The sequence below is a fragment of the Falco naumanni genome, chromosome 5, assembly GCF_017639655.2.
Source record: "Falco naumanni isolate bFalNau1 chromosome 5, bFalNau1.pat, whole genome shotgun sequence".
Classification (NCBI taxonomy): domain Eukaryota; kingdom Metazoa; phylum Chordata; class Aves; order Falconiformes; family Falconidae; genus Falco; species Falco naumanni.
Window position 1 is genome coordinate 85,768,588 of NC_054058.1, and position 26,490 is coordinate 85,795,077.

General features: G+C 43.3%; 1 protein-coding gene across 4 annotated transcripts in view; it reads left to right on the top strand.

Moving 5' to 3' along the window:
• The window catches only part of PLXNB2 (plexin B2), a 267,945-nt gene extending 265,604 nt beyond the window's left edge, over positions 1–2,341 (top strand). For all 4 annotated transcript variants that reach the window (XM_040594019.1, XM_040594021.1, XM_040594018.1 and 1 more), the window contains exon 38: positions 467–2,341. In XM_040594019.1, coding sequence (XP_040449953.1) covers positions 467–571 — 105 coding nt within the window. In that variant the 3' untranslated portion in view covers positions 572–2,341. The remainder of the gene's footprint in view (positions 1–466) is intronic.
• The last annotated feature ends 24,149 nt before the right edge of the window (positions 2,342–26,490 follow it).

Consider the following 26,490-nt stretch of genomic DNA (forward strand, 5'->3'; position numbering starts at 1 on the left):
AGAGACCTTGCGTGGCCCTACCTTATGCCAGTGCGTGGACCACCCAGGAGCTTCTCATAACCAAAGCGGATGCAGCTTAACTACTGCTGAGAAATGACCCTTAAGCCTTGTAGGGTGCAACGCAAGTGAAAGTGCTGTTTCTTAAATAGCTATAAAGACCTTTTTTCCCCTGCCTGCTCCATCTTGGAATGTAATATTTCACAAGATAAAGTGCTACCTATTAATTTGCTTGAATCTCAGCATAATGGGAAACATTACAGCAACTTAGATAAAGTAACGGAGACGATCATTTTTATTGCCTTTGTGTAAAAATAGAATGTGTGTCCTACTAAATGGACTTTATCTTTGATACAGAGAGAATGCAGAAGACTCTATACAACCGAAGTAGTATCAAACACTTGGTCCAGGAACTATGTCATATATTTTAAGCTAAATGATTCTAAACATTCTGTGTTTATTTCTCCAGATTATAAATGCACTTGAAGAGGATCCAGCTGCACAAAAAATGCAGCTTGCCTTCCGTTTACAGCAAATAGCAGCTGCGTTAGAGAATAAAGTGACTGACCTTTGACTCAAAAGCCGCAATAAAGAAATCTGATCTGAAGATGTTCAAATTCATTCTTCCTGTTAAGGAAATAGTGTTCTATTTTTTAATGTATAATTACAACTTTAAATGAAATATTTCATGTTTTTTTGATAGCAGAGGTGTAATGTAAAGAATTTTTACTGTAAATTATGCTTCTAATTAAAAGCTGTGTTGTGTGTAAATGAATCTTCTGTGGGAAGGAGAGTCCTTTGGTTGGGGGCAGGGTGGGGGGTGGAAGAAGGAAAACCTATAGTTCGTTTAATTTAGTAGAATCTGAGACATCAGCATTTAGGATTCATTATACTATAGCATCCTTTCTACATTAAGCAATATTTGTACTAAGAAAACAATAACATACTCAGAGACACATGCAATATCCCCTTTTATTTTGATAACTGGAAATTGATTTCCATATAGCTCTAAAATTTAGTCTATGCTCATAAGGAACATTGTGAACAACATGTCTGATTTCTCTGGAAGATCTGAAAATGGGATTTGCTACCACACACGGTTCTTAATTTAATTATTTATGTCCATGGTGATGCACAGTATTGCACCCACCACAGTTGGCTGCAATGGAAATAAGAGTAATGTCAGTGTAGGAGGGTTCTACTGATAAAGTCTCATTCGTTTCAGAAATCACTGCAAAGAAGGAATTAGTCCTTAAAAATTTACAACTCTTTGTTATTATTGTGAGTTTTATGATATATGCTAATGTGCCTTACTTGTACTAATTCTGTGAATCTGATGAATGGTTTTGTAAAAAGAAGCAGATCAGAAAAAGAAATATTTATGTGCTATTGAATGACTTGTGTGAAAAACATGACCAGCAGAATGCTTGTAATTAGCTGCTTGCCGAGAGTGTGCTGTTTAACATGATTTGATTATGTATAATATCTTATTTTAGAATGGTTCTGATGATTTTTTTATTTGAATCTTGGAACTGTCCTAGAAATACCATCACTTGTTTTTATTGTATTTGTGATGTAAAATACTAGTATGATATTGGAAAATTCATATACCCATCTATTGAAAACCACTCAGTCAGTTTTGAGCCTTGGAATGCTGCATTTGATTAAATACACACCATAACCCATAACAAAGAAAATTGAAATATCTTGTCAGAAAGTGTGTGTTTACAATATAGGTAAGCTCCGTACAAATCAAAAAGTTAGGTACGTCTTCTTACATTGCTGTATTGCACATCAGAGAACTTTATTCCTCTTTGTCTTGCAAGTCTTTGGCAGTAAAGTAGCATTTTAATGAAGCGCTGCCATCTGTACTCCTTCGTGCATTGTCCTGCCAAGCACCCGGACTCTGCTGATTCTCAGCAAGCTAATGCAATGTCTGCCGCCCGTGCTGCCTGCCCAGTAGGTTGTCACACAGTTTATTGATTGTTATTTTTTTTTCCCCCTTTTTGAAAATTTCCTAGTATGTGTCAGTGGGCCTTTCCTTCAGTTTCTGAAAATCAAAAGCCTCACCAGAACTGGTTTCCTACCCGATAGGCTGGAGGGTTTTTGCGGTTTGTTTTGTACTCAACTTGTTGCATTTGTGTATAATCATTCCTCAACCTGCCTGGGCTATAAGTTATTTTACACTGTTTAGGACTGAGGTACACGACTTCTACATAAAGGTGCTTTGCCAGCTACTCCTTCGTCAACAAAAGCATCCTAATTTCATGGCTAATCTGTTACTTTGTCATTATTTGTAAATCCTGTTAATTGTAAATCAAATACAATGTTGGTTTTTTTTCCACCAAGTGTCACGGGGTCTTTACTGAAACTGGGGGGCGGGGTGGATGTTAAAAGGGGTTTGCATTGCTTCCGCCAGGGGTGACAGCGCAGCAGCAGCATCCATCAGTCTGCGGTCGGTAATGGAGGAGCACAGCACATCCTGCAGATGCTGTGCCTGACATCATGCCCTTTTTATGGGCATTTGCTCTGAAAAATGAGAGTACTCTTGAGAAGGGAGGATGTAGTGCAACATCCCGTAGCGGGGTCTTCTTGCCCGATAAAAATCCATCTTGGGACCAGAAAGCCAATTAAAGTAGGGCTCAGCAGCATCTCTCCAGAGAGATGAGAAAGCCTTGCTGAGCAAGTAGGGCTTTCAGAGGGAGCACCACGTGCCCCCCACCATCAGTGACTTGATGCAGAGCAGCCGCAGGCAATCGTAAGCTGCCGCGGGCCGTGGCAATGCTGTCACAGGATCTTTCTTACCTGTTAGGCAAGCGTGTGTGTCTGCTGGCGTGTGCGTGTTCGTAATGGATCCGCTGGTCACTCTTTGGTGCCTTGTCTTACCTTCCTGGGAAATCTGCAAACTTTCGGCGCTGCAGTGCCGTCTGCCAGGGAACACGGAGGCAGATAACTGTGAGCAGCTGCAGCTACAAAGGAGACTTAATGCCAGTTCTTCAGCTTCTGTAAGTCTCCTCTCCTGAAAGCACAGAGTTGGGATTTGAATTGACAAACTGAGCTGGTTTATTTTATTCTTTCCCCTTTTGGCTAAGCTCCTCCAGTGCTTGTTTTTCCACTCTGGTGCTCTGTTTTGTCCAGGCCTAGTTTTTGGCTTCAGTTTTCCCCACATTTAGCAATCTGATTCTTAAAGGCTTCATGCTCCTCCTTTGGTTTCTACTGCTACTGCCAGCTGGTTCATCTGCAAGATAAAAGAAAAAAGCTCGCTGGGGGTCTCCCTCCTTTTCATCTCCTCTCCAACCCCTCTAAGGGGCACTTCTTTCTTTGAGCGCGAGAATCTTCTCTCTGCATAATAGGAGCCGCTCTGCTCCGTAGCAGCAGCCATGAACAAAGCTCCCCTGCTTGGACATCTCCCAGCTGTGGGTCAGTGGTGGGTGCAGGCTGTTGACCAGCACCAGCAGGTCTGAATCCCATTGCTGATTTCAACCTCTCCAAAGGGTTTGCTTGTCTCCTCACCAGCAAACAAGCAAGTGGAGATCTCAGATGACGGGGAAAGGTGCCATCCCCTGCCTGCCTGATACGGAGTAACTCACCCAACTGAACAGAAATTGGGGGGTTTGCCAGGGATTTGCTCTCTGTTCCTTAGTGCCAGGTTTCCCTGTGACACCTTACTAGATCTTCTTGCCGTTCTCTATAGAGATGCTATAGATTTATAAGCAAGTGGTTATGGGTGGAGGGGACCTCGGCTAGCATGCGTATGTCAGGCGTCGTGCTTCCTCAAGATGGTTTCTCTGATCGGTCTGTTACAGCCGTACTTGAGCCTCCCCCTTCTGCAGGCTGCTGTGTTGGGCATGTTTCTCACCCTGCTCAGCCTGAGCTGTGTCTACACACACTCACTAAAGCTGGCCTTTCTAGCAACCTTTTGAAGACCAGCAGAGCCATCACTGTAAACAAAAACATACAGGGAATTCAGAAACTCGAACTGGAATTCATAAATTCACAAATTCCCCAGACTGTCATAATGTGGGAGGATTTTTAGCCAGCTGCATAAAGACTTGCAATGGCTCTAAGCCTGATATTCAGCCGTCCTAGATTTAGCAGGACTGATGAGATTTTGTGGCCAGTCCTTTAGTGTTCCAAGTTCTCAGGCCTTGTTAGTAACGCGAACAATTTTCAGGCACAGTGTGCCCTGGTAGTAGGTGCCTGCATGGCCTAAGAAAACCCTTTGAGTGTGATGAGGAACCCCCTTTCTCACACGCTTCCTATGGCTGCAGCGGCTCAGTTCACCCTGATAAATTAAGGTTCTAGTCAGGTTTCCCGTCTGCACCTAAGCACGTGGTGTAACAGTTCTCTGAGGACTTCCACTCTAAGGAATTTGATCTTGAGCACAGATTGCCTTCTTTTAAGACTTTTTCCAGGTCTGTTGTTTTTCTCTTAGAAAAAGCTTATGGGGGAAGTTGTTTGTTTGTTTGTTTTTTCTTTCTCTGTCTAGAGATAACCCGTCAGAGCAATGAGACAGTCAGTTTCAGCAGTTTAGAGGAGGATGTCTGACCGCCACTTTTCTACCAACCACTGGCTCCAGTCCTGTGTCGTTCTGCTTTACACTCGGAGGGGTTGAAATCTGGCACTCTGAGTCCCTGGAGTTTTTGCACTGGAAATCTCGGCACCGTGGTCCTTGTGACTTGCTTTCATCCCTCATTCCCAGCTCAAAACAGTCAAGCTCAGTGCCTGAAGCTTTCCAGGTTCTCCATTACACAAGCTCCTCTCATCTCAAACGTCTTCTTTGCCAGATCGCCTGGAGCACAAGATTCCCTGGAGAACAAACGACAGCAGCACACAAGCTAAAACGATCGGTAATTCTGTTTTTTCAGGCTCTGTGCTTATGAAATCTGTGTTTCTGTCTTTTTTACTTTGAGAAAACCTCCTTCAGTTGCTGAATGATGAATTTGAAAGGTGGAATTGTAAATGAGAGTTGGTCTTTCAGCTTTCCTCTTTTGTTAGCCTTTGTCTTGATGGGGCCTAGAAATGATGGTGGAAGTGTTAGTGTTTGACCGTCCCTGCAGAAAAGAAGGACAAGAGACACTGCAGACCCACAGTTGTCAGGAAGTTTTTAAGAGTTTTGTTTTCTTCAAATTGTGTCCCCTTATGGCTCAGTGACGAGCAGCATTTGTCCATCCATTACAGAGGGAAGTGGCTTCTCCTGTGCAGGCTTGTAATAACTATCCATGCTATGGAAGATCACTGCTGTTGTACCAGCCATTCAGGGCTGACTTACATCTTGCTGGTGCATCCTGCTTGCTGCTGCATGTTGTTCCCAAAGAGGACAAATCCTGCTATCGTTCATAGCGAGGCAATCAAAAGCTATTTCATTTACCCATATATTCCTGTTTCTTTGCTGCTTTTCAGATAATTGCCATTTGAACCAGAAGAGTTTGAGTGCTTTCCTTCTTTTTTTGAGCTTTTAAAGCACCTATGTATCTTAACAGATTGAACACTTCAGAAAGAAACTATTTCTTCAGTGGGACAGAGGACAATAGCTCTTGTACAGCTGTATATGGCTCGTCTTAAAAGGAAATAAAAATCCCACCATGAACCACACACTGTGTTTTTGAAATTCTTTATTCAGTGCTCTAATTCTGAACAATGTTTTTGGCTTATTTAATTCTCCTCAAAACTGAATGTTGAACAAAACTCTCTTTTTTTTCTTTTAATCTACTGTAATAAGAAAGGAGTGAAATGAAAAATGTATTCCTTTGATACCCTTAATCTTCCCTCTCCTGTGGCTATGCTCCTATTCAGTAAGAGATCATACTTGCTAGTTGCAGCGCCTGGATGCCAATCCATGGGATATAAACCAAACCAAAATCCATGTTTCCTGCAGCTGCATCTGGGTCCATGGCAATGCTCACAATCGTAAAACTGCCTCCAGGATGTTATTTGGAAATTTATTATTGTGGATCTGGCCAGTTTCCATGTCCTCCTTCATGTGATCCTTCTTGTGTGAGTTTTCACCTTGTGCTTTGGTAGCAGTTGCTGGACCACAACACTACATTCCTCTGTAAACCCAAGGAAGGAAACAATCGCTGTCTGGATTAGTCATGCACTTTTCATCCCCAAAACGCCCATGGGCACTCAGGCCCTCCCAGGTTCAGCTCAGGAAAATGATAGAAGTGGATTTTTTGATGCTAGAGCAGATAGCCTTACTGAAATACAAAACATTTCCATCTGTTTAAAATAAGTCATGTTTTCTTTGTTAATGAACACCCACTGGTTATGCTCAAAACTATTCATATCTAACGTATGAATGGCCCGTCTGAGTTGATCTAAGCTCCACCTAAAGTCTGCAGCACGCTCCACCCTGGACTGGTAGCTGCACTGTTAGCCCCAGACTAGAAAGCAACACAGACGGTAACATCATTTAGCCTTGAGATGAGGCTAAATAGCCACATCTTCTTTGCTTGATGTGGGTGTTCAGCCTTGTTGCTGCTTTTAGTGGACTAAAGTTTGTCTTGTGAGGTTTCTATATGGTTACAATATCCAGAAGTCCCATAATGACGCCTTAAAGTCCAGCTAAGGGAACGGAAAGACCACCATCAGTTTCAGCAGCAGCAGGTCTAGCATCCTTCATTCTGCTCAGCCGTCACTATGTATTCCACCCTCTCTTTTAACACGGTCTTATTTTGCTTTCTTTGTGCACTGGAAGCATTTGCAACCCTCTATTTGTATTCTGGCACATTGCTGCTCGAGATGAGATCATCCATCTGGGTTTTGTGCTGTTTTGAAGCTACAGGTTTGGTATTTAATAGGGTCATACCCTGGTGCACTTACTCCTCTTACAATAATATTTGATAGAGAGCTGTATTGAGTTGTTTTTGCTCACTCTGTGTGAAGATTCATATGCTGATTGCTTTGACCTGGCTATCTATAGTGAGAGCCTGTAACTGCCCAAGTGCTATTATAGCTTTTGATTTAGGTTACGGTTGTGATTTTATCTTTCTTTCCAGTGAAAGGAAGATTAGAAACATTTTGCTTGCCATTTAACTGGAAAATGTTAATAGTTTAGCTGCATCTCTGAGAGAAAAGAGGGGAAAGGGGAGGTGACGTCCTTTCCCTGTGAGGTGGTTTTGGACTACTCATTTCTGAAGTTAACCAAGACAGTGATGAGAAAGACCACTTCAGCACTGCTGCAACTCACAGACTTACTTAAGTTTCTTTGTGGTTAATCATTCATGTGAATTAGCAGGGCCAGGTTTTTAATACAGAGCTGGAATTTCATTTCAATCTGTGCTGTCCATCATTGTCTCTCTTTAAGGGGTTTTTGAGATGACAGCATACACAATGTATCTAAGATTAGATTCCAGCTTTAAATATTTAGAATCTGAATCACATCTATTTGTACTTCATTTCAAGGTTGAAGTCATGTGGCAGGACACTCATTCTGCAGTAGTTAAAACGCACAAATCAAAGGAGTGCTGAATTATTCATTTTAAACTCTTAAGCGATTTCTCTGTGTGGCCCCACACCCATGTGCTGCTTGGGGCAAGCTTCAGGGTCGCGGCTGGGCCACCAGGCTCTGCCCTGGGTGCAGTCCCCTGGCGCTGGTCTGCCAGCCGTGGCCATGCCCTGCTTGCCAGGCCGGCCCAGGTTCGCTGGTTGGTTGTCCTAATGGCTGAGGTGGTTTTCTGGGGAATTGACTGAACCTAACAAGTTCCAGCCTGGGCTTTGGTTAGCTCCTCCTTAGCTCAAAACTGCTCTCTGATGGGTGATTTCAGAGTCTGATCATAAGATTTGTTCCACTACTGTTGGTGACCAACTGGCATGTCCTCAGCCAAAAGTTTCTGCTAACCACCTGCTGGGAAAGGATGCTGGTTTTAGCCTCTCTCCAGCAGGTGACAAACCCAAGGACAGATGAGTTCACTGCACGGCCTGAGGTGCAGGGCAAAGGAGAGGATCAGATCGCTGAGCCTTGCCAGACTTTGAGGGAGGAGGTGGCTGCCTCCATAGGCACGTAGCCCTCAAAGCCAGAAAATGCTGCTCGGAGCAATGGCTGCTGCAAGCGTAACCCCCAGGAACGTTCTCCCCAGGTGGGACCACGGTGAATGCACCATTTTCTGCCTTGCTGACATGCAGGAACCAAGAGTCAGGGTAACTCTCAGGTGGAACAGTCATCAGACGGCAAACGGGGAACGTGCTTCCAAGATCTCCATCCTCTTTCCATTGCCAAGGATCTGAGCCTGACACGAACTGCACCAGGGCGTCGTGTGGGCAGCATTACTCAACCAAGTCTGTTCCAGCACTGAAACAGCAAAACTGCGTCCGTGTGACTGGCCGTGTGCGTGGCATAACAAGCAGACTTCGGTCAAACGTGGCCCAGCCGTCTGTGTCCAGTGCTGTGGAAGCAGAGCTGGCACCAAGAGTCATTGCCACGTCCAGGCATCCCTCGTGGCTCTCAGCTCCTGGGTATGGGTCTTGAGACAGTAGTGCCTTACAGGGCTCATTTTTAAGAGTACCCCAATGAAACACAGCTTGTTGAAGTCCTGGTTCAGAGTGTAGAAAGTCAGAAAAATGCTGAGAGGAATAAAGAAACCTCAAAGGTCAAAATTAACTCTGAACTCTGGAAGTATAAAGAGAACCTAATCTAAAAAGCACCTTAGAAACATAACCCAGTTCACACCTACTCAAGTATAAGTTTCCTGCCTCCTTTTTCTTTTTACCTTAGAGCTATGAGACCTGTTTAGCTTCACGGACAAATGGCTGAACCACAGATGTAAGGCATGTTCACAGCCATGTTAAACTCCACAAGAGCAGAATTTAATAGTTATTTTTTCCCAAACCTCACAGTGACTCTCCTTCTCTGTTTACAAGCTTCTCCACAGAGCTTATGTATTTAGATCTGTTATTCTAGCAGTGCATATTTGGGCTCTGTTACGGGCTACCTATATGCTAAAAAAAAATTACATACACAGTTCTTGATAACAAACCCCGACAGTTTAAATTCTCAGTGGCACTTCTCTCTGATCCTTTTTCTTTGTTTTTTGCTTGTTTTAATGAGGAAATTTCTTTCTACTAAAGGAAATCCCTTTACTAAGGAAATCTCAGCCTTACAAGCCTGCATATTTTATTTTTGTAAATGGGGCTGAACTCTGTTCTTATTAGAAGTAGCGGGTGTTCTGCTTGGATCTAAGGTCCAAGAATGTGACACAATGCAGTTTTAGACACTGTTCATTAGGCTAAAAGCCCATGTGATTTGGTGATAAACTAGGCTTCTTTTTTTTTAAAAGTTCACCTAAAATATTTCACATAACTAGCAACACAATCTTTTTCATCTCCGTATATTGTTCACAACAGGGAAAAAGCCAAATTCCATTGTGTGAATGTGGACACGGCAATATTTGAGAATGATCTGGCTTGTGTTTATCTGTCAACCGTATCACCCATGCCTGTAAAAGAAAATAAATGGGCTCATATTGTTAAGCAATAAGGAAGCTGATGAATGGATCAAATCAGGCCCATCTGCATTCCCTTATCTTTTCAACATGGTCTTATGTATTAACACAGTTGGAGCATTGATTTGGCCATTACTACACTGCAAATGTTGCCTCTACTCACCCTGGATCCACCGTACCATATGGGAGATCCCTAGTGATTTAAATGGGGTCCGGATCTCTGCTGCAATCTCTCATGGGTGATTTGCTCTAAAATCAATTATATTTGCTCTGAAATCAATACAATTCGTGCTTTAACATGATCAGCACAAGAGAGGAAACTGGAAGTTGATGTGGGTGGCTAAGGCAGGGAGAGAAGGGAATCGAGCAGCTCATGTGTTAGGTTGACACCACTGTCCTAGTGCCTGTTCTGCAAACGGAGGGCTGGCAGGCCCTGGGCCTGGCCATTTGACATTATGATTACCGTGTGGAATCGTTCCTGCCTTCATCTGAAAATCTGGAAAAGTTCTACAAACATTAGTTAAGCCCTGTGAGGTGGCGTCCTGTTTCTGTTGATACAATTTAAAAAAAAAAACAACCAAGCCCACTCACCTAAGGTTAGAGAACAAGTTAATGGCACAGCTGGTAATAAAAATTAAGATTTCAGATCCTTGGCCCTCAACTCGTATCTACTGCCGGCACACCACATATAGAAAAGTGAAAACTGATCCGGCTAAATCGCTATCTCCAAGCTGATAATCTTCTATGGCTTTGTAGAGAAAAAAGTTCAGACACAAGGCTGGGACAAGAAAAACCCACCTGGCAAAGGTCACCTGTGTTTAAAACCTGTTGTTCAAAGAAAAGCTCCTGCCTGCACTTAAATATATACAGCTGTTTGTTGAGAAGTTCACCCAAGTTGCAGCCTACAAGCTATGGACATTCTACATCTCTAAGGGGATACGCAAGGCCGGGGTTTTCGTGTTTCTCAGCCTGTAGCCTGACCCAGCCTATAAATGTGGGTAGAATATAACTCTGCCGGCATGTAACAACTTTGAGAATGTAACTTTGGCACCACCTACAATTGCTTAAAATGCCCTCATAGATGTGGATATACATGTGTGGGTGATGCGTGTACTCCCAGGGGCTGGCCAGCTGGGCATCATCACCTGTGGCACAGAGCCCGGTGCTGCAGGAGGACGAGGGCAGCTCGTCTCTGGCCGTATCCGCAGCCCCACTGTGGTCCCCAGGGCCACGGCTGCCCTGTTCTCCTCACTAGGCTGATGCTTAACCGGAGTGGGCACCCCTGCCTGAACCGTGGCAGTCACACCTCTGATTCTTATGGTACGGCTTGCTCTACTGCTTTGTAAGTGCACAGCGGTGCATGAGTGGGTCCCTACAAGCATGGGTCCTGCCCGTGCTCCAGCCACCAGCAAAGCTCTGCAGGACACAGCAAGGAGCTGCACTGTGCCCCTGCCAGTCCCCTTTACAGGGTTCAGGCATACTGGGCTGGTGTCCACTTCAGCTTGCACTGCCCTGACAAAACTCATCATCACACACCACAGCCAAGCCTGAGCACTGCCGTGGTGGCAGGGGAACCTGTGCTCCCTCTCCCAGAGTCCCTGTCCCACCGGCCAACTGAGTGCACCAAGACAGAGAGACCCAGGCAGCAAGGGCAGCCTTACCCCAGCTCACAGAACCAAACTGGTGCATGAGAACACCAAACTGGTTTTCTCAAGCTGGGCTAAACATTTCCATGGTGCAGAACTGGCTATGATCAGACAAAAGGTTTCCACACAGACACGATGACAGGAATGAGTTGTCCAGTGAAGCTGGCTGGTCCTTCTGGGTTTGGCTTTGGGGATTTTTTGGGAGGAGAAAGTACGTGGTTGAGCTGAATGAGATCTAAGACGTTAGAAAAAAGCAATACGACTGATACAAAGAATTATATGGTATTTAAAATTTTTATCCCCCTTTAAATAATCTAAAATGTGACTTAACATGGGCAAGGAATTTTGATTTTACAGATACGTAAATATATATGTAACAATTTCTGTGAGCAGGGAGTGTTGTGTAACTCTATTTAACATGCCATGCCTTCAAAAAAGCTTTCCTGTAGAAAACTCTCAGAGATATTTAAATCCAAGCAGCTAACCATAAAGTTTTCCCCATAACAGTAAATTATGACAATTTTGCCCAAGGCTTTAACATCCCTGAGTTTTGCTCTCTGCTTTGAATTAGATTGTGATGATCAATATTAATAGTCCCTGATCAGATATGGTCACTGCAAAACCAAGATGAAACCCTCATTGCCTCTGAATTTCACTGCAAATGTGAACATTTATCAACACTTATTCAAGACATAAATGAGAACAGCTATATCATGAAAGAGCGAGCTTAGTTAAAATTTAACCTCCATGCCACCAGAATATTTTCCAGAAGCAAATGTAGACTTAGTGTTACTGCAGGAAAGATAGTAAAATTTGTGAATATTTGTGATCAACATAAACCCTGTCCACTTCTAGCTGTTCTGGAGAGTAAGAAAGTATAATTTTTCCTTTGTGTGATCACAGCTTTTTTACACTAGCTCTCAGACATACTTGCATGACAGTCTTTCCATCTCCAACTGTTGTTTATAATATCAAAACATCCTAAACATCTATTTACAAGTAACAACGGTATCCCCCAAGCCAGCCAAAATCCCCAGCCCCTCCGGAGCCATGAGCTGTACTGTGCCAGCCCACCTTCTGGGCAGCTGGTCACTTCTGCTGCCCACCCAGCGCGAAGGGGCAGCCGCCCCACGTTCAGGCTCACCCAGGATGGGTCACTCCACACACCCAGGCTTTCTCTTCCTGGCCTGGATTTCAAGTTGAACTAAAGTTTGCCTCCTCTGTTTTGACACGAGTTATCTCAAAACCTTTTGGATCTTTGACAGGACACCTAAGTGTATCTATGAGGCAGAAAAGGCGTTTGCCCAAAGGAGCTGGCAAATCCAGGAGGAATCTCTCAAGAAAACATTGGTTAAGAGCAGTAGTTTAGCTGTTTGAACATAAAGCGGTCTCAGAGGGAGGTGAGTCATTTTTCAAACTGTACAGAGAGCTACCAAGGGCAGGAGGAAAAGGGAAACATGAATTTTTACAGCAGATTTTGTATGACTCAAGTCGAACACGTTTGTCATTGGGATCAGTACAAGGAGTCTGCTGCACTAACGACCCTGAAGAGCTGGGGCATGTCATGTTTCTCATCTTCCCCCCTCAGGGATGATTTACTACAAGAGGATTATTTTGTCCAGTCACATACCTACCAAGCCAGTGGCTCTGCAGGACATCTCAGATGCTCCATCCCTTACCTCACATTCATTCCTTTGTACCGTCTTTGTAGGCCACCATGCTGGTCCATGTAGCCAGTGATAGGAGAGAAGAAAGACCACCTGTGGTAGAAAACAACTCCAAATCCAGTAGGTGTTTCCACCAGTCCCGTTTCATGGCTGTGGTAAAGCAAAAATCTCCTCCTCCTTCTCGTTCTCCAGCATAGAGCCTCTGAAGACCAGACAGGACATGGGCAGCTGGGGGCTGGACTGCCACTGCTCCCCAACAGCCCAGCACCTGCCTCCTCCACCACCTACTCTAGCACAACCAATGTTCACAGCTTCTCACTGTCAGCAGGTAAGAAGAGAGTTTAAAACCCAGAGACAACATCTCCCATGTTCGCCACAGGTTTGCCCAAACAGCATATTCAACCGTTAGTTCCCAGGGGGCAGAGGTGCTGTTGTGGTAGCCAGTTTCACCAGCACCTCTTGGGACTAGAGGAAAAAAAGGAAAGAGCAAAGTGTGAAACAGAGGCTTGGCAGTATTTACTCTCTAGACCCTAAACTCTGTAATGTCCTCAGTTTTTTCTAGGTATTGTCTAAAACCATAGGGGCTCACTTCTCAGTTCTAGCAACTGGAGCTTTAAGAAAACACTAAATATCCTGCTGCTTAGGATGCAGTCTGACGAGGTGGTGACAAGCTGGCCTCCAGCTCAGAGGAACGGAATGGTTTCACTTATTGCCCTCGCTTTTGCCTTCTCATTTGCCCTTCTCAGCTGGGAGAAGGAGGGCTTTTGCCGTGGACTGCCACACCAAGCAAGCCCAGAAATCAAGACACCTGCAGGCACTCTTGTATCCATTTCTTCCCCTCAGTGTTTGCATTTGAAAGCAGTAATAGAAAAGAGACCTCAAGTGAGCACAAGTTCCTCTACTATCTTATACCCTAGAACCACAAGGTTCTGTATCAGGAATTTTCTTCTGAGGTTAATCACACTTCGTCAGTTCCATTTGCAGAAGATTACCATGATTTCTAGTTAAACCTTAGACCTTCTTACCGAACTTTTGGACGTGAGTTTTTCTAACTTTATTTATTGGAACTGCCCCTTTGTAGCCTCAATAGCTTCTCCCCTGCAATACCCCACATCTTTTCTTCCCCGCCATCCAATCACCCTACACAGCCCACCTGCTCTCACACAAAGTCTGTTTACCTCCTGCACCCTCATCACCTGATGCCTCTTGGACCTGCTAGCCACCACCCATTTCACAGGATCATGGGACAGTTCTCTCTGGAAAGGACATCAGGAAGGGATTATCCCTCTCTACTTAGAAGCTGCTGGAGTTCATCTAGAGTACTGTGCTCAGTCTGTCTGTCCCAATCCGTACCAGAAAGACATCAACTGAACAACGTTCAGTGTAGGGCCATGGCAATGCTTGGGTGCTGGAGCACTCATCATGGGAAGGGAGCCTGAGGCAGATGGGCTTGTCCAGCCTTTCTCTTACGCTTAGCGGGGTAACCGCATTTCCCACAGGTAGATCTCTGCAGATGGTATACCTTGGACCCACACCGACGACACAATGTGTGCATCTTATTTCGCCACTTACCAAGTGCTGGCAGACCCAGCAGCAGTCCCCCGCTACTTAGGGGCAGGTCATCAGCAACACAGAGCCGGGCTCATCGTAGCGGCACATGGCAGGAGGACAACAGGCAACAGGCATGAGCAAACACCCCTTTCATGAGCTCCCAGGATGACCCTGTGGCCAAAAGAACACACATAATTTTGTTTGGATGGCACACCCTGGCCTGCACTGTTTAAAAAATCAAAATATTTCTTTTTAAGTCTACAAATCTGTATATATGAATGTAAAAATATCTGTTACTAACATGTTACATCAGCCACCCCCCCAGCCAGTAACAGCATCAAAGACTTTATTTCTGCTATTATTAGATATATTGTTTACAACAGCACAGAAGACCACAGAGAGAGTTAAAAAGGTATTTGCCATCTCTCATTAGCAATGTCAACACTGTCTCTCGGGTAAAAGGATCTTTGAGTAAAAGGGTAAAATCTTCCATCTGGAAGGTTTGAAAGTCTCTGTGCATTTTTGTTTCCTAAAGTTTTTGGTGTCTGATTCCTGTGTTGGGGGGTGGGGTGGGGGTGGGGGGTTGTCTCTTACTGAAGGCAGGATCTGTTTTGAATTCTCTGTTTTCCTGTCTTTTGCAAAGGGGCAGTTACAAGTCATACACTCTAAGTTGTTTATAATTTTTTGTTCTTTCAGAACAACTTTCAAAACACTTTGATTTTCTTTTCAGCTGTGAAAGAATAATCCAAGACCAAACATGTTATTCTTTGAAATTAACTCACTAAAGCTGGTTTCCCTATAAATTTTACTGAAGTGGATGATTAAGAACTCTTCTCTACAAATACTGTTTCATGCAATACAGCTGTAATGAGACTACAGTCTGATTATTTAAATGGATGAACATTTTTATTAACTGCAGAATCACTTCTGGCATGTTCTATATTTAATACTTAATGAGACTTTGAAATCACAACAGTGGTTTCACACATGGTTAGAGAGGTTAACTCCAAAGGCTGGTTACTTCAGTCCTCAGAGCTGACTCTGGCCTTCATGTTCCTCTAGGGCACCAATTAAAATTAAAGAACAAGTTTTAGCAGGAACCTGAACTTGGAGTTAGATTCCATATAGTCCCTAATTTCATGCCCTGCACAGAGCAGGTGTAGCGTTGTTTGGCTCTAGTGGGTTTCTGATGTCATTTAAAGAGTAAAAAGCCCACCTTGAATGGCAATCATCCACAGACAGCTGCAAGTGGATGATAGAAAAGAAAGAATATAACAAATAAAGAAATAAATTGAAGACTGTAATGAAATAATAAAGAACACATCAAGTGAAATGATTCACTTTTGTAATATGTTCTGTATGCCAACGTCAATGAAAATAAAGTTCTAAAAAGTCTTTTTCCCTAGCCAGAACAAGGCAAGAGCAGAGTGTTTACAAGAACCTCCTAACTCACAAAGTTACTCTCCAGCACTGGGCAACCTTCAGCCCCATGGTAAGCCAGGAGAAACAAGTTAGAGGGATCCAGAATGACAACCTCAGGAATGCCCATGAAGAACAGCCCGCTTGGGAGATACGCATAGGAGGAAACACTGTGGCTGCGGGATTCAGGCTCCTTTCAGGGCCTTTGAAGCTCAGGGGGTTTGAGACATAGCCAGTGGTAAGTTCCTCTAAGAAACACTTTGCTTCTGTATTCCTCTAGCAGAAATTTAAACTGAAGGCACGTGGCAGGTGCAGGGTCTTCTCCAACAAACTGATATTAAGTTATGCTGCAAGTATTTATGACAGCTTCTCCTTTCTCTGAGGCCTGGTAAAATAGTTTTTCAATTATCTGCTACTCTGAATTGTTACAAAGGACCCCTTGGATGAACACCTGTGTGGTCTAGGATCTGCAGACAGGTTACTCGTTTGAGTAGAGCCAGACGTCCCTACAGAGGCAACTCGTTAGGCGGCAGTACTTCGGACCTGCATACGGCACGGTACCATGCCCAGCCCACCCCGTCCTACTTCTCAGCACTACTCACTCTTTCTCATTACAGCTCCAACCTAGTTGTACTGCTTTCAGTGCCGGGCTTGCTACGCCAATAGACAGAAAAATACAGTCTAGCCAAAGCCGTGTGTGCAATGTGGATATGCCCAGAAGCACTTTCAGTGTTTGCCTCCAGACTGTGGTACCTTAGAGGCTGGCAGGCAATTGTGGTTTAAATGTTTTACATTAGAGAACAGTCAAAGAGAAAGAAAATTGCCCGACTGTACAAAACAGCTGGATTGAGAATCAGATCTTTGCTGTGTGTTCATGTAATGATACCAGTGAACCACAGTGGTACCCATGAAGGAGCTGTGTGATGATCCCTGTTGATCCCAATGGGTGCTTCTTACAGTGGGTTGTCTGCCGTCCTCCTTCAGAGAGCAATGTGACCAGACCAGGGTGGAGAAGGAGAGGCCTTCCTAGTAGATCCTTTTAAGCCTTGCTGACTGATTGGAGGGGAAGTGTAGTCTTTAGAATGGCACTTTTTCCTTGCCTTTAACCTTACACAGAACCAGGGGCCCATCACAAACATCCCACTCAGAAAGGAACTTTCTCATGCTTCCAAGGTTTTCTACTTTGTTTTGTGCAGTTGTCTTTTTCTCCTCCCAAATTCTCCAGCGCAGTGCACGTGAAAGAGAAAAGATGTCTGGCCCTGAGAGAGCTGAATTCTACAGTAGTTAGCAGGCGGGCTAACTGTGGTATTTTGAAGGCCACAAAGTCCTACATGACACAGGTCTGTTGTGAAGGAGAAGACAACCTACTAAACTTCTGAACAAAACTGATTCTTTTATGGTGAGTGTGGTGAGACACCAGAACAGGCTGCCCAGAGAGATTGTGGATGTCCCATCATTGGAAGTGTTCAAAGTCAGGTGGATGGGGCTTTGAGCAACCTGATCTAGTGAAAGGTGTCCCTGCCTGTGGCAAGGGGCTTGGACTAGATGACCTTTGAAGGTCCCTTCCAATCCAAACCATTCTATGATTCTGCGATTTCTGGAAAAGTATTTCCTTTTCTCAGCCACAGAGCCCTCAATAAAAATAAGCCATGCTCATTCCCTGAGTATTAACTGGTCCAGAATACAAATGTACTGAATGAACCTGTCTCTGTACAGAGATGAACAAAGAGACGATGTTTGAAGTTTGCAGTGTAGAGATTTCAGCAGGACTTTCTCCTATGGCAGAACAGCACCATTAACACTTTTAAACTAAGGATTAAAAAAAAAACCAAAAAAAAAAAAACAAAACCAAACACCCAGTTGAGCACTTAAAAGCATCAACAGAGGCTTTCATTTGAGAATTATCCCATTTACCCTTTCCTTCGACTTTGGAAAAATTTTATAAAGGACTAACTCTTTCTCCATGTGGCAGCACTTGAGATGGTGATAAAGGTAAGAGCCATTGTCAGGAGATGGGGAGAGAGTGGAGAAAGGGAAGGGGAAGGGGAAAGGGGACAGGCGACAAAAACTTAGAGGTCAGCTGAAAGGCATTTTGCTTTTTTTCTGCTGGAGTCTGATCTGGCTTTCCTGAACAGAAATTAAAGAAAGTCACATAAAATCAAGAGATAACAAATGCAGCCTCTGTTTCTGGTGTAACTCTTTGGTGAAGAATGACAGGCGCATGCATAGCCTTATCAGTCACAGATGTATACAAGCATCGGGTTGTTTAAACTTTTTCTTTTAGTTGCCTTTTTGACCATAGGCTTAGAATAACATTGCAAAGGATTCAAGCTTAGACAACTGAACCAGACTTCTAGTAAAGAGAAGGCATAAACAACCAGATAAGAAAAGAGAAGAAAGAAGGCTAGGAAGTTTGAAAAAGTGATATTCAGGAAAGACATAGGGGATGTGATCTAGCCAGGTTCTGATTGTCTGAGCGGGTGACACCTCCGGGCTTCTGAAGTGCAGGGTCATCACTGTGGGTCTCACCACCCTAAAGGTGGCAGCCACCACAGTAAAGCTTGCTCCTTTCAGTCATCTGCTCTCTTGTCATTGATATTTACAGCCCCACAAATGTGGATAGGCCCAGCCGTCCATGCTTTCATTATTAGACCCAGCATGCAGCAAATAAAATTTCGTTTGCTAATTTCCAATTTCACATTTGTCTTATTTCCCAAACACAGCCTTTGGGGGATAGCAGTGACAATTTTGGGTTTTGTGAATCTCATCTTTTTCTCTTTAACCCATTCGCTTGTATGAGCAATGTTAGATAATGGCTTGACTTTTTTTTATTATTATTTTCGAGACTTGGCATAGGAACCTCTCGTCACTATGCTCTCACCTTCTTTAAATGATTTGGAGACTGAAGTCCTTCTTGCAGTTAGCAAAAAGAACCAGAACAGGACTCGCTGAAGTATTGCTATGTTTCCCTATACTAAACCATCAGTGACATCTTGCCCTCATTCCTGTACCATGAGCACCCACACATCTCCTTCTGTGAACTTCTTTCTTACCATTTTTCACTGGTTCAACTTTAAAAAGATTTAGAGGATAGGAATGTAATAAACCCTCGTCAACACAGGTTTAGGGAAATAGCTCTTGTCAAATAAACCTGAATTACTTCTAAAATGATATTACAACTTTGATTATGTCATAGCTCCACAATTATCTTTGACTTTTATAGGCCTGTTGAATTAATACAACATTACACTGATCTAAAAATTGATACTATATAACATAAATGCAATAAGTTAGAAAGTTAACTCTATTTGTAGAAAACATCATTGCCAGTAAAGTACCATCAGTGACTGTGGGAAAGTTTCACTAATCAGGACTTTGACTGTTTTCTCAAGCGATCAAGGAGTAAATTGTAATTCTAGGGACAAAGACTGAAAAAGTGGTAAACAGTAATGGAGAACAGAGCAAACAAAACCCTCTGATTGGGGGTGGGTGGGGGTGGGGGGAGTGGGGGGTGTGCTGTGTGTATGTGTGTAATTCCAGCAGTGAAAATCTATCAAGAATCAGTGGTGAAAGAAAGAAAAGTAAAGAAGAGGAAGAGGAAGGTGAAAGGAGGGATAAAGGGAGGGAGGCAGGCAAATCAGCCACAGAAATATATTTGAAAAAGCAGGTCATTAACCATTGAAACAAACTACCAAATGAAAAGGTTTACTTTTCATCATCTGGGGTTTCCAAATTAAGTCTGCATGCTTTCTCAAACATGGCTTTTAGTGAAAAACAGAATATATGTGCATAAAGAAAATTATCACTTCAATATTGATTATCCTTAATTGTCTGTGACACATGGGAAGCCACATCAAATGATCTAAGGGCTTCTCCTGTCCTATAAGGTATTTGCAAATACTTGGTAGTGGTATTTAGTTAGTTAGCAGCTTGCTCAGAACCTTGTATTAGGCATTATTTCCTCCTAGTTAGAATTTTTCCATACATAAGTTGAAAATAAAAAGAACTATGTGTTTCATGGCTCCTTTCTTTACAGTCACTTCATGCATAGCAAAAATGATCTAGTGTTTTCTTTGAGCTGACATGCTGAGGAAGCCTGTTCCCTTTATAGTCTAGAGCAGGAGTTTGAAATATGGAACAGGAAAACTGTCTTCTACTGGCCGCAAAACCTCCGTGTTTGACCAAATTGTGCACTTTTGAGAACCACCATTTGCCTATTGTTAACATGGCAGACAGGAAAAGTAATTTCCAACAGAAAAGGAAAATTTAATCCTATTAATGATCCTTCTGTTTTCTTAGTTTCATCTCATGGACCGTTGAGCACAACCTCCTCAGGCACGTTCAGAGCTTGGACAGTATGCTTCAGACCAGGCTGTTCTGCCACTGCCCTTCCAGGACACTGTGTTGGGTGTCCACAGCAACATTTTGGCAGGAGGGGGCTGTGGGGCAGCCCCTGTGAGGAGACTCCAGGGGCTGCCCCGTGCCAGACACAGCCAGCCCATACAGACCCACGGCAGGGCACAGCTGAGCCCCTCAGCCAGCCCGCTGCCTCCTCGGTGATAACGTGTTGAAGAAAGGGGAGGAAATGCCACAGGCAGAGGAGGAGGTGGGAACAAAAAGCATGTAGAAATAGCTGAGGGGAGACCAAATGTCTTTATCTTGACCCATGAGCTTACTCGCTCCTGTTACTCATATTTTCTCCGTGGCCTGTCCCGCTGAGGGTGGGGGCTGAGCAGCTGCTAGCCAGGACCAACCCACCACACACATTTTGACCATTATGGTATCAAGTGTCAGAAGGGAGCCTGAGGAGCATCTCTGCATGTTTGGAGGGAACCAGGCAAGGTCAATCCCCATCTTTTTCCTCATTCCTTCCTGAGAGGTGCAGCAGAATGTGCGTGTACGGTCTCTCTCAGCATGCAGTTGAGGGAACATGGGCAAGGTCAACACAAACTGAATTCTCGGACCAGCACCGGCATACTGCTGGCCAGGGCTGAGAAATACTCCTCCACATAATGCTTGGCCATAATTCAGACACTAACATACCACTCCCAAGAGGCAAACTATGTGAGCTGACCCAGTTTTGGCAGATAAGAGGGTTTAATGGTATGGACATAGCCTGTTTCATACCAGTTGATCTCAGTGTCGGAGACCAGCCCTGGGCATACTGAGTTTGCTATCAACGACACACCCACGTCATCCTCAGGAATCACTCCAGGTGAACAAACATGTATTTGCCTTTATAGGGTTAATAAAGTTAGCTACACCCTTCCCTGTCATTAAGCAACATATTTAGCTGAAGGCAATGGAGCAAATTTGATTTACACCAGTTTATTTTGGGCTCTTGTGGAAACACCGCACCCCTTTCTAAGCTCCAGCCCCACAAATCAGTGCCAGTGGTGAAGCACTAATTGTAAGGTTTTAAATTCGTAAGTTTAATAAAAGGAAAACCTTCATGTTTTATTTTTGGATAAGTATCATAACTTCAACCTGTTTCATAATTTCTTTTGTCTTAACCAAATTATTGAAGCACCCACCTGGAAGGCCCTGGGAATTGGCTTTCGGTACTGTGCTTCAGAAGTTTTCATCACTTTCTAAAAGCTCTTTCAGAAGGTCTTCACCCTGACGTAAGGTAGCATTGAAAGGACAATCATTAAACCCCAGTAAGATAAGGTACAGCTATTCCTTGGAACTAATCGTGTCTCTTAAATTTTAATGTTCTTGAGCAAAAAATAATTTCCATTTTTCTAAGCACTGCATACTATTCTTGTCAATCTCAATGTCATTTAATTATCAATTTAAAATCTGTTTATTTTGAAGGTAAAGGTTTGATTTATTATAATTTTGCTGAGTGAGAATTAATGCATGTATTTGTGGTATAAAGTTTTAAACGTTGCAGTGCCTTGAGACCTTGAGAAAGACCACATGTGCTTGCTTAAAAAGGCACTTCTGGCACGGGTACAATTTAAACAGTGTATGCAAATAAGTAGTTGTAAGTGATCAAAAAAGACTTCTCCACTAATAAGAGCTAAGATTATTATTATTCCTATCACTATTCCTAGAGCCAGAAGTTACAGTACTAGATTTCCTAATTTGACTTATTCATGAATATGTAAAAAGAACCCAAGCCTCTTTTTTATTTCTTTTCCTTTTTCTTCCCCCTCAAAATTAATAAAGTCAAGTTTGTTCCCATCTTCCATATTTCTTCTCCCAACTGAACAGCTTATTGTACTATCAATGGAATGCAACAGATTGTGAAGGAGTCAAGGAAACGTTTGAAAATAGATTTGTTCAGCCATATGCTGTAAACAGCACATCTGTTATTGACAGAGTGAAAATAGAGCCTGAAAAAAGTTAGCACTAGATATAATTCAGACTCAGGAACAGCATTCTTACCTAGATTTTACTTTCTTATTTTGCGTAGGTAAAATTATCTCCACTTCACTACAAATGCTGTAAGCGGACACGGAGGGTCTGTTTCCAAGGTCCCTAGGCAATGAAAGACACCATTCAAAGTCATATTACAAGCTCATCCCGCATCATGCTTGTGACACCTTCACAACTGTGAAAAATCTTTGTTAAGAGAACAGATTGCAGTGAGAATAGCTCAAACTGTTGGGTCATTGAGGTTATCAAGTCTCAGTGGACATGCCTTATTTTTTCACCTGGAAATGTTAAATTAGAAGAAATAGAGCATTTTAGCACTTCTCTGATCCCTAGAGAGTTCAGCTTTCTGTACAGCCTGTGCGTAAATTATTTTGATGCAATCTGGGAATTGATGGACCCCTTCCATATGCATCCAAGAAATCTCTTGAAAGAGCTACAGCAGTCTTGGGAAACAGCAGAATTCAAGCTATCCGTAACAGCATTAATTTGACTCCTGGGATGTAGTTCTAATTCGTTATCACCTAACTTGAGCTATCTAAAGTTTCTCTCCTGTCTTACGTACTCTTCTACAGTCCTTCTACCACTGGAGGGGAAGAATGGGCATGTCCAGATAGGGTGACAGAGAGATCCACGCTGGGATGAGAAGGAACTAGATTAGACCAGGCACCAGTTTCTGTACAGCTCAAGTTAGGTAAAAAGATTCGCAACTTCTGTATACAGCCATTTTGCATTCTTGACATTCACAGTCCATATCTTTTACATTTGCATTTTTTTCCACAGACCCTCCTGCTTCCAGAATGCACAGGCTGAAGAGGCACACCTGCCCACTGTATTTCCCTAATCCATGCAGAAAACACATTTCTTGCCCAGGCCGCCTTGGTTGCACACCACCCAAACCCACAGTGAGCTAGGTCGCTCAGGTTCTCATTACTGCAACTGTTGGCATTTGTGAGGGGAGAAGCCAGTAACTCACATGTCAGGTGTTCAGCATCCTGCTAATGGAAGGCGGAGTCCTTGTCTCCAACATACAGTGGCCATCACGGTTTGTTACCAGCTGTTCCCACACACACTCCTGAGAAAGGCTGAAGAGAGGCTAGCAGGTAGGAATGCTTTGCTCTCCCACAAAAGGGTGGATGGGTGTGCGGGTGTGCAGCCACCTGTAGCAGTTTGCTCCAGTTCTGTGGATCAGACAGAGGACTTCAACCACTTCTTTGGCTCTTTTGAGGAGCATCGCATTTGTCCATAATTCTCAAGCCAGCAATGGCCTAGCAGAGATCTCCAGGCCTGCTAAGACCCGGAAAGGTTTTTTTTTATTATTATTAAAAAATTAGATTTCTTTAGAATGTAAATGAATTGAAACCACAGCCAGCCTTCAAAGAGAAAGCAGGGTAATTACATTGCTACAAGGCAGTAGTTGAATTACTGGTGTAAAGGAGTATTTGTACATGTAACTATCCCAAAGATAATGTTATTATCAGGCTATATGTGATACAGATGTTGTTGCTCTCCAGGCCTACTGCATTCTCCTTTAATATAAATAGTCCTCCTGTATTCCTGTTTTCACTGACTTATTTACATCAGGATTCTTAGTCACTTCAGAAATGAATCATCTGCAAGCCTAAATGCATGTCCCAAGGTGAAGGGATGGAGAAAGTGACTTTCTAGAGCACAGCTGCCCCGACCTTGTGATGCAGAACACTTCTCCCCTCCCCACAATTAAATTTTATTTAAAGTTGTAAGTTAAAGTGATATTGTGAGATCTTTCCCAACCTTAAGTATAATTTGCTTTAGTGCACAACTGAAAGTTTCACAGTAGCAATGTTCCTGACATTTCTCTGGTGTAGCATTTCCAGTCTTGGATGCACAACTGTCAGGTAAACAAATAGCACCTACTTTCTTCTGTAATGTGTTCGCAGAAGGTGATAATTATTTCTTCTACTACTACTACTAAATTTATTTTTTGGGGGGGTTATAGCTATGGGAAAATACCCTTGGTAAAAACAAAATAACATAGACCAGGAAATATTGGGGAAAAAAGGGATAGTATACCTGGGTTTTTTCCATCTGGTAAGCTCCTGTCCATGCATTGCACTCTCCTGAGTTTCTCCAAGCTGCTGTATTTTATTTCCTGAGTGGCAAAATTCACAAAAAATACCAGAAAAGAGCTATCATATCTGTCCAGATAAAAAAAAAAAAATGCAGAGTAAGATACTTTTAGCAGAGATCTAAAACTTTTTCTACTATGCTTTTTAATGTCCTCTGTAGTTTGTCTTTCTGGATCAACAAAAATCATTCTGCTCTCTATTCTGGTTGGGGGGGGCTGGGGTGGGGCAGGAAATCTCATGTAAATTGTTTATCATGAGCTCAAACAGACAAAAAGTAGAGACATCTCAGGTAGGGCTTTTGGGGGGATGCTTTTGTAATATGAACAACCTAATTCAAAGTCTCACCACTGGAAAGGTAGAAAGCTTTCTTTTCCCTCCACTTGACATGTGCCTTACCTTCTTCTTTGTTCCTTCCCCCCCTTCCCTGCCTCCCTCCTTGCTCCAGCTCCGAGGTTCATCTGAGTGCCAGATGTTCATGGCTTGTTTCCATGTTACTGTATCAACTGGGAGATAAGCTATTATCAAAGAGTATTTTTATTCCACATTGGGCAATACTTTATCTGTTACACAGCGCTCAATGCTGGCACGTTAGGTAGGCAAATCAATCTGTCATCTTAAAATGGTTACTGTTTTATTTCCTTTTCTTTCTGTTTAAATGTCACATTGCTCTGGGTGCTTTCAGTGCATACTTCAGTGCAGGGCTCACTGCAACAGCAGGACCATGATCACTTTGCCAGGACAACTAAAACAGGAACATGGCTTCCTTTGCTAAAAATATAATAAAATGGGGAAAGCCAAGCATATCCAGAGTGATTCAACCCATGTACTATCTGACTTCTCCTGCAGATACAGCTCTTCCCCTTTTTGTCACAGCAGGAACACATACCAGCTGTACTCCTGTGAGACATCTACATCAAGCTCCAAAGTTCACCAGGATAAACCTAAGCATGTACCTGCATGAGAGGAAATATATTTGGAGGCTGAAACAACAGCACACAGTAGCTGGCAACCTGATTTTGCCACTGCTATGGCTGGGCTATCGATCTTATTCCTAAAGTGCCCATTTCAGTTTCTCAACAACTTTTTGAAACAGATTAGGTGGGAAGGAATATGTTTTAAATGTCCAGATCAGCAGAGCCTGGGCTTTCATTAATAATGGAAGAGGATATAAGAAGCAATTGTCAAAACCTCAGCATACTGCCTTTCAGGTGTTTCTATGGAGCACTGATTTCAGACCATCTCGCTCTGCTCACTATATCCCATCTAGATCCCTGTGTTTTGCCAAGGATTTTCTTAGGAGAGGAAAAAACTAACACGCCCCTTGCAACATTGTTTAGATTCATCTGCCAAGTTAGGGATGATAGAGCAGATGCAGAGATATGAATCACTATGTCCAGAAGGTATTGTGTCAGGGGGATGTGCAAACCTCAGCTAGCCCTTCTTGCTCTGCAGGTGAACCCTGAGTCACATACAGGTCAAATGTTGTATCCCCAAACAACCTGTGACATTGCATTGGTGACTGGGCTTGCAGACAAGGTTGCGCTTTTAAATGCAAATACAAACCTTTTCCTGAAGCAGAAAGGCAACTGCCAACAAGTTACTTTTTCTTCCATTTTTCATGCTGTGAATACTGATTAGTGTGTGTTTGTTTTTAAAGACCATGTAGAACTGGAACTGGAAGATCTAGCATCTCCTGCGCTGGCTAGAGTGACCAGAGATCACCCAGGCATGCTAGTACGGAAACAGGTCCTTGTTAATGAGGTGAACTGTGATCAAGCCACGTGCATTTTGTGAAAACCTCCAGGCCTAAAAGAGGCCAAAAGGCAGCACTGAGTGTTGCTGCTGAATACTTCCAGGGCAGGAAGAGCCACGTGGAAGAGGTACTGGACAGAGTGAGAGCTGCCTACCAATCTGCATCTAATTAAGACCAATGGAAGCCAACAACACTGTCTCTAATTACACCTACCTAAAAGGCTTGTACAGTCAGAATAGGCCACATGCCCTTTTTATGTCTTGGCAATAGGTTAAAAGGTGTTTTTTCTTCTTTGTTGTAAGGGACCTCTGAGGCTGTGTTTCCAAAAGCCTGGAGGGAGGGAGCCAAGAGCAGGAAGAAGGATGGGGAGATCTTGGCACTGAAGCCATACATATCACAGAGGCCGTGTGTTGCTTGGACCAGAAGCTGCTGGACTCCACACCCAGTAGAAATTCTATCTTTAGTTTTCAAGCTGAAGAGAAAGTTCCAAGCTGACAGTCTTTCTGCTGCCTAAGTGTTGTCTAA